Source organism: Photinus pyralis, unplaced genomic scaffold (genome assembly GCF_008802855.1).
Source record: "Photinus pyralis isolate 1611_PpyrPB1 unplaced genomic scaffold, Ppyr1.3 Ppyr1.4_LG4, whole genome shotgun sequence".
Lineage (NCBI taxonomy): Eukaryota > Metazoa > Arthropoda > Insecta > Coleoptera > Lampyridae > Photinus > Photinus pyralis.
In genome coordinates, this window is record NW_022170511.1 from 29,997,440 (window position 1) to 30,006,362 (window position 8,923).

The following is an 8,923-nucleotide window of genomic DNA, read 5'->3' on the forward strand; positions in this document are numbered from 1 at the left end:
TACAAACCTAATCTAAGTACATACTCTCAGAAAATGGTAATCCATACATTTCAAATTTTACAAAGAAGAAGAAGAGGAAAAAGCAAAGCGAGAAGCAAGCAAAACAAGAAAATATTTGTGTACTTACTTTTTCTTAGTTTTTGTTTGAAAATCCTTGTTTTTTCCAAGTTTATCCACACACACACACACACACACACACACACACCCTAACACATAAGAAAGAGAGATGCACAGATTAGCACTCTATAATTACGTAAACTGCAGTAGATTATGCGAGGCTAATAAAACTTGTAACAATACGTTAGGTGATGTTAACGAGTCGGTAGTCAAATACTAACTGAAATTAGAGCGTACATTTCTTATTTGGGCATTTCCCGAGGCCATTGCAATGGGTTTCCTCAAGTCATGGCCTTGGACTATGAACTTGTCGTAGCATTGGGTTTTTCCCAAGGTCATGGTCTTGGACTTTGACCTCGCCCAAGGTCATGGTCTTGGACTTTGACCTCGAGTTTTTCCAAGGTCGTGGTCTTGGACTTTGACCTCGAGTTTTTCCAGGGTCGTGGTCACGTAGTCGACCGCTATGCTTTAAACCATATTTATGAACCTCACTCAAAAGGGATGCTTTTTTATAAAAAATCAACCGATCTTTAAACGATTTTAACTTGTCTTTATTAGTATCAACCCTTAAATTTAAACAAATTTATATTACAAAACGTAGCAGTATACAATAAACGGATGATGTCGTCGTTAGACTTTAAGTTATCATTAAACATGTTTACAAAATCGCTAGTGGCAACATTATTCATTTTAAAAACTAAGTACATCAAGCAATATTGGCCACAAAAAGTCGAAAGGGGATGTTGTAACATTTTATAGTTACATGTAAAACGTCTAGAGTTGGCTTTCAAAAATTTTAAATGAAGGCCACATGGAGACCTTCCGAAGGAATCAAAGAATTCGCCAATTCCATCTTTATCGATGTAGATAGCGTTCCAATGTTGACCAGGTCTGGTGGAAACATCTGTATTGACTATAAGTCCATATGGACGACGAATAAATTTTGGTAATTTATCAGCTGCAAAAACACCAGGCCTTACAGAATCCTGTATGTGATTCAGGGCTCGTTGAAGTTCTAGGGAATTCATCGGTGGAGCTAATTTGGGTCCATTCGTATAGCATTAAAGCGTTTTCTTGCGAGCACATTAAAGTTTCACTGTTATGATTCAAGCACCTAATGCCTCCAAATTCTTTCTTCAGCTTCTTTAAAGAAGGGCATCCGCAATCCTCTGCACTTATTATAGGTTTGTTTAGGAAATTTAGAATGTACTGCTTCTCTAGTCCTTTAACATAGATCTTGCTAAATGGCTGTAGCAGGGTACGTAGTTCCTCTTCAAAATTTTCATATCGAATGTGACCGGAGGTCCACTTTAAGCCATGATAATAATCCTCTAAATATCGAATCTCTTTTTTTCATAGTTGCAGTAATACTATAATTTTGAGGGGGTTTTATTAACAGAGTTGTGCATTTCGGACCCTCCGAGGAAACAATCGAAATTTCTTTGGGTATAAACTCATTAAGAGCACCTCGGAAACCTTGCATATCGACGTATGCATCCATTGCAGAAAACATTTAAACTGGCTAAGGACTCGTATAAACTGATCTTTTATTTATTATTATTAGTGAAATCATACGTAGGATATCAGCTTAATTTATTTTTCTGCTTTTCGAACTTATTGATGTGCGTAAGACTATGCAATGTACGCAATTTTGAGATTTCTCTTTTAACTGTTGAAATCTGCGTTAACATTTCGGTGTTTATCGATTTCAATGACATTGTCGAACTCCGCATATACCAAGCAGTTTACTGTTTCAGTTAACGCATCTTGAAATCCAACTTCGATGCGCAATGAACCATTCCTAACTAAATTCCAATGTGTTGTGGCGTTAGCGGATAAATCAGGTGTCAGGTCAAAGGAAGTTAAACAGTAGCCGTGAGGGTAATCTAAACGCGATATGTTATTTCCTTCATTCAAAAAATGAATACCCGTCCCCGAAAATAAAGTATGATATGCCCGTACGTATAATCCTTCCCGTGTGAAATCAGGTTGCAACGGCTTTGAAGGAATTTGCTGTCCGTCGATGTACAGGGACATGTAATTAATCTTGTAGTTTTGGAAATTGAAAGGGTTAGACGCGTAATCGCCATTAAACGCTTTATTGGATACAAAACCGATTATGCAACGTTTTGGCAGCTGTCCAAGGAAGACGTTATCTAAAGATTTACGCTGTATTCCGGTTGGTATTGTTAACACTTTTACATCGGTTCGAGTAATAGGATATTTTGCGGCGGACGTTTCTAATGCTTTAGTGTGAGCGAGAAGAATTGTAGGATTTATCTTCATTCTTCGTACCAGCAAATTGGCATCGACAATTTTTACTTTATAAGTTGCACCTGCACCAGCCATTAAGTTAAACGAATCTCTGGATCTCACAAATTTAACTTTCATTTCAACACCGTTTATGAGAAATTTTTCTTGGTTAAACAAATCGGCATGGACATGTCCAATCATCTCTATCATGTTACTCTCGGCTGCTGCGGCTTGACGTATAGTGAAACCTACGTTATCTGCTGTTAATGTGTCCATTTTTTTTGGTGTATCGTTGTGCCACAATGAACACCCCAGATGTGATGTTTTGGCTTCCAAACCATAATTTAGCAAAGTTTCAATATATGCACGATACGCATATGTGTTATTAGGTGGCGACACCAATTTCTGATTTAAACATATCTCTACCTGGCTATACAGCGTGTGTAACCAATTGTTGGCTGGACCTACAACATCTCCAACACCCAATATTGAATCATCTTGTTTTACAATTCTTGCCGTGATATAGAGCATAGTGTGACTTAAATCCAAATAATCATTCCCGCTTCCGGGGATTACGAATTCTATCGGAGCATCATCGGTTAACGAGGATAAAGGTTTGTAAAAAACCCATTCGCCACTTTCAATACTTGTTTGAGTAGCTGGCAGTGCGAACAAATCCAGCTCTGATTTTATGCACTCACAAGACTGCGCGTGAAGGAATGCCATGTTTATTGCTTTGAAAATATGTCACTAAATTTGGGCTTTGTAGGTTTTTTAATTCTTGATGTAGTTTTCTTACGACTTGCAATTTTAAACTGATCAAGTTTGGGTATGTGAGGTGTTTTATAACCAGATCCTTGCATCAATGTATCAATTTTTTCATCGGCTTTGCGTTTTAGATTTCTTCCTGCTTCGTGAATTCGATCTTGAAACGCTTCCTTGATAGGCTTATCCTCGATTATATCGCCTAGTACATTCGTACCGGTTCGTAAAGCTTCTTTCCCAACTGCACGCATTCCGGATTTAAACAATGGTAAAATACTACGAAACACTCCACCTAACCAGCTCCCTATCCCATGACCTCTTTGATACGGTGACCCCTATAAATCGTACCAATGCCAGTACCGGCTTGATTTACGTAGTACTGTTGGTATGGACACCCCATTTCTTAAAATGTAGCTTCAAGCTCAATGTTCCAAACTCGAATGGCATTGATTGTCCAGTATCAGTCCTTATGTTTATTTCAATATTTTCAAATTCTTTTATCATCACAGGTATATAGTGCGTTGGGGAGAACACAACATCCTTATGACAGCCGTAATTGTAATTTTCAGCAGTTATATTAACTATTCGCATTAGTGGAGATACAACGTTCCCCACGATTTGTGGTTCTACAATATCGCAATAGATGAACATTTGTGAGGGCAATCCAAATGCTGGCGGGATGGGGTGGCACTGGATCTTGAACAATGTTTTGTTCGGGACGAAATCCCAATTGTAAAGCAAGACGCTCTGAAAAACCCAGTATCGAGAGTGTTTCTGTCTTAATTTGAACTGATACACGTTTAGTAAGAGTGTAATACTCTAAAGTCACCAATCTTCCTATAATCTCATGCTTATTCATTTCTCTAACTACATCCTCGACAGTATCGTAGTTCCCTGATGCAAAACGAATTACATGCCAGCCGTTAGCGTGATACGTTATTTGCTCGGAGTCATCACGAAAAAAGTCCGCCGCGTTTTTTAACACTCTTTTTGCAGATAAATCTTCCGGAGGTGTTACTCTATAATATATTAAATTATCGATCTCACTTATTGACGCGAACGAACACGGGTACTGAATTTCCGAAACACCAACGCACCACCGCCCATTTAATCTTATACGTTTTGGTAGCTGTGTTACAAAGTTTGACGTCGTATTGCTGGGGAAGTATTCCATGGAACTATTGCTCAATAAGGTTGCATAAAATTCCTCCGTCATATCTTTTTTAGTTCTGATGCAGATATCCAAGAATTGAATTTTTCACTATATCCTTTCCACTTGACCAAATACTTTTTGTTTTTCCCACGACCTTTCTCTTCTAAGATTTTATCAATTTTAAACACTGTATTCTCATCAAGTGTAACAACTTGCAGCTCTTCTTCGTAAAAAGTTCCCTCTATATCTTCACCATTCAAATCTACTATTCTATAAACTGGAGGTCGACGATTTATAACTTTGACGATTTTAAACACTTCTTGACTGAAATTGCTCTCATAGCCCTTCTCAAAATGATGCTTGCTTCTGGCTATTCTCACGTGTTGTCCCACCTTATATTTAGGTTGAGCCTCTTTACCAAATCCCTTCGCATACAGATTCTGCCAAACGATTAAAATGTTTTCATCTGTCACCTCAATCGGTGCCATCTTGATTGCAGAATGATAACTCTTGTTATACGCAGACACAAGATCTTGTAGAACGTCCACATATCTATACGTATTACTATATGTAAACCATCGCCACATTCTGGACTTTAAACTCCGATTCCATCTCTCAACGACGGCCGCTTTTACATCAGGATTATGAGTTACATAGTAATTTATTTCATGCTTTCTAAAGAATTTTTGAACATCACCGGCAATAAACTCTTTCCCTTTATCGGTTTGTATATTATCCGGTGTATTACCACACTCGTTAAAGATTGATGCAAATGCTTCAATTATGGAAGATGCTGTTTTCTGCTTGAGGGGTCTTGCCCACGCTTTTTTACTGAATACGTCTATGACTGTTAATATGTAATTGTAACCGTCATTAAACTTAGTTAAAGTTCTCATATCACATAGGTCGGCTTGAAAGAGCTCAAACATATTATTGACAATGTACTTGTTTCGGGCAAATTTCTTTTTAACAGGTTTGTGCATAGTGTAAGCCTCTTGTTTCTGCAGCCATGTCTTGATATCTTCAGCGGGGTATTTGTTCTTTATTTCTGCTAGCAAGGACGATGCTCCAGCGAAACCTGCGGGATGGGCCGGATCGTAATATATGATATCCATCCTTAAAGTTCAAATGCTTCCCACAGAGATTCAGAGATATTGAGAGGTTTAGTTCTTTTTCGGCGTTTTTGGGGTGGTTGTTGTTGTGGTAAAATTAATTCGGAATCGGCATCGTAATCGGTAAAGCTTCTATCTCGATTTATATTAAGTTTTACCGTGCTGGTACGGTGAGGCGGGGTATTCCGTCTTCTCACGTTGCCCACGAATTCTTGAGGTACATTGATTTCTTTAACATAAGCCGCAAACTTCTCCCAACCTTCGGGGTTTGATGTCTTCCTCGGTCTTATTGTATCATGGACCAGATCGATAATATTCGACGAAGGAATAACCTCACCTTTTATTGTGACAATTCCTTTGTTATCCCAGCCGATGTTACTTGAGGCCGTGAGCATCCGTAAAAATCCTTCGGCTTTCTTCTTAAAAGTTTGCGGTATTGTGGTTAATATGTCAACCTCCGATATACCCTCTGGCCTTGAATCAATTGAGATGCTTACTGGCTTCCGCATCTGGTCAGCAAAATGTAAATATTTCTGTAGAACTTGATTATACTGCTGCCACTTATCATGATCAGACAAATTCGACTTTAAGATTTGCATCATTTCATCATCTATCCGTGATAAAACATCTTCTTTCCTATTCTCATTTGCTTTAAGCCGCTGTATAACTTCTTGAGGCACGAGTAACATTTTCTTTCCGTGCTCCATAATTATTATTATTTAAACAAACTTCCGAGTATACCACCAAGTAATGGTCCTAATATAAATGGCAGGAACGCTCCTCCGCTTTGCACCAAGATCTGTTTTTTCTTTCTTATTGTTTCGTGAGGCTTTACCATACGTCTCAAGATAGTCTTATGACGACTGAGACTTCGTTTCTGATTATCAGTCAGTTCAGCTTTACCTTTTAAAGTATTGTAAATGCATTCACATATGCAATGAATTTGATCATCATCCAAACATTTTATTAAGGCTTGACGCTCCTTAGGCCCCAATTTTGCGAGAGCACGCAGCAACTCTGCGTGTTTAGTCAGCTTTGCAGACATTATAAATTAATAATGCCTAATTTATCAAGATTTAAACCTTTAATACCCTTTTTTGGGGTATATACTACACACGCGCCGTCTTCTTCGAAAATCGACGTTCTCTATCGGAATACATCCGGTGTACTTTGTTTTAAATCGAATAATAAATACCCATGTGGTTTAGATGTGGCATCATTATATGCTTCCTCTAAAAACTTTGAATTTTCAGGTAAAATTTGTCGAGTTAAATGCTTAATTTGTGCACGATCACGAGGATTTTTAAATAGAATTATGTAATGAGCGTTTAAAGAAATATCTCTCTGGCCTTTTCCTTGATGGAATATGTTTTGGGTTAAGAAAAATACACTAAGATTTCGGTGATGACAACCTTTTGTAAAAATGTCTACCATGGACCCATTTGATTCACGCATTAGATCATCTATGATCACCAGTGTTGGTTTTAAACCATCGAAATTAGACATGTCAGGTAGTCCCTGATGAAACTCAATACCCTTTAAATCGTCGTACAATTCCTGCCATTCAGCGTAATGCCATACTATTCTTTCAAACACTACGTTGCAGATGTTTCCTACATTTTTAAGAAAATTTACAACAAAATAACTCTTTCCAGATCCGCTTGGTCCACTTACGATTGCACTAAAGGGGGGATAAATCTTATTCTCCATTGTAAATTCGTCGAAGTATGCAAACAAACTGAATAAAATAGACCACGACCTTGGAAAAACTCGAGGTCAAAGTCCAAGACCATGACCTTGGGGAGGTCAAAGTCCAAGACCATGACCTTGGGAAAAACCCAATGCTACGACAAGTTCATAGTCCAAGGCCATGACTTGAGGAAACCCATTGCAATGGCCTCGGGAAATACCCAAATAAGAAATGTACGCTCTAATTTCAGTTAGTATTTGACTACCGACTCATTAACATCACCTAACGTATTGTTACAAGTTTTATTAGCCTCGCATAATCTACTGCAGTTTACGTAATTATACAGTGCTAATCTGTGCATCTCTCTCTTTCTTATGTGTTAGGGAGGGTGTGTGTGTGTGTGGATAAACTTGGAAAAAACAAGGATTTTCAAACAAAAACTAAGAAAAAGTAAGTACACAAATATTTTCTTGTTTTGCTTGCTTCTCGCTTTGCTTTTTCCTCTTCTTCTTCTTTGTAAAATTTGAAATGTATGGATTACCATTTTCTAAGAGTATGTACTTAGATTAGGTTTGTAATACAACATCTCTTATTTTTCTCTACACCTCTCTCTTTTAAATTCGCTAGGAAAATCCCAGAGCACAATTTTAGTCCAACTCAAATCCCAGAATCCAAATCACACAATCTCAACTCAGCATCCAAGACCACGACCTTGATCCAGAATCCATAATCACAACCCTGCCCCAGGATCCAAGACCATGATCCTGTACCAAAGTCACGATCTTGGAAAAACCTCAAAACCATGATCTTGGGAAAAACCCCAAGACTACGACCTTGGGAAAACCCAAAGCCACGACATTGGGAAAAACCCAAAACCACGACCTTGGGGAAACCCAAGGTCACGACCTTGGGAAAACCCAAGGTCACGACCTTGGGAAAACCCAAAGCCACGACCTTGGGAAAAACCCAAGGCCACGACCTTGGGAAAACCCAAAGCCACGACCTTGGGAAAAACCCAAAGCCACGACCTTGGGAAAAACCCAAGGCCACGACCTTGGGAAAAACCCAAGGACCTTGGGAAAAACCCAAGGCCACGACCTTGGGAAAAACCCAAGGTCTCCGTGACGTCACAGAAAGTGGTGGGGGTAAGTGTCGGCATTCTACTAAAACTGCATACATTGCTTAAATAATTAAATCAAAACAATTCTTACAATCCTCTAAAAGGAGAAAAACGTAATTCCTAGCTAAACTCAAAAAATATCCTTGCTGGCCAGATAATTAAATTTATCTTTGTAAACCATGCAACCAATAATTCTAAACAAGCAAATTTAAATCACAAAGGAAACGTTTCTTAAATACGCAAATCAGTCTCTTCCATATACAGTGATATTCATGTAGAAGTAGACTTTTACTTTTACATGATAAAAAGTCTTCTAAAAGACGCCTAACTTTATGCAACCAAAATAACTTCTTGAAACAAATAAAGATCTGGCTTTCATATTAATTATTAATTTGAATATTGTTGCTTTAGCTTCATAGAAAATAAATCTCTTAAGCTCCTTTAAATGTTATCGGCACTATACCAATTGGAAATATCAACTTTTTCTTTAGTTGAATACATCGCACACGAGCCGAAATTAGAATAAGTCAAATCGATAATATTCAAATTAATTAATATGACAGGCAGATCCTCATTTGTTGTAGGTAGTTGGTTGCATAAAATTAGGCGTCTTTCAGGAGACTTTTATCATGTAAAAGTAGACATAGGAAACTCCTATAGGAAATCCCTATGTCTACTTCTAGATGAACATCACTGTAGATAAAAATCAGTAC

The 8,923-nt window shown here is 38.0% G+C and overlaps 1 protein-coding gene across 1 annotated transcript; it reads right to left on the bottom strand.

The window, feature by feature from the left end:
* Nucleotides 1-1,782: 1,782 nt before the first annotated feature.
* Nucleotides 1,783-3,386, bottom strand: LOC116169066 (uncharacterized protein F54H12.2-like). The gene is made up of 2 exons (XM_031485092.1): nucleotides 3,170-3,386; nucleotides 1,783-2,453 (listed from the first exon to the last, which is right to left on the bottom strand). The coding sequence occupies exons 1-2, from the start codon at nucleotides 3,384-3,386 to the stop codon at nucleotides 1,783-1,785; spliced, it is 888 nt and encodes a 295-aa protein (XP_031340952.1).
* Between the last annotated feature and the right edge of the window lie 5,537 nt (nucleotides 3,387-8,923).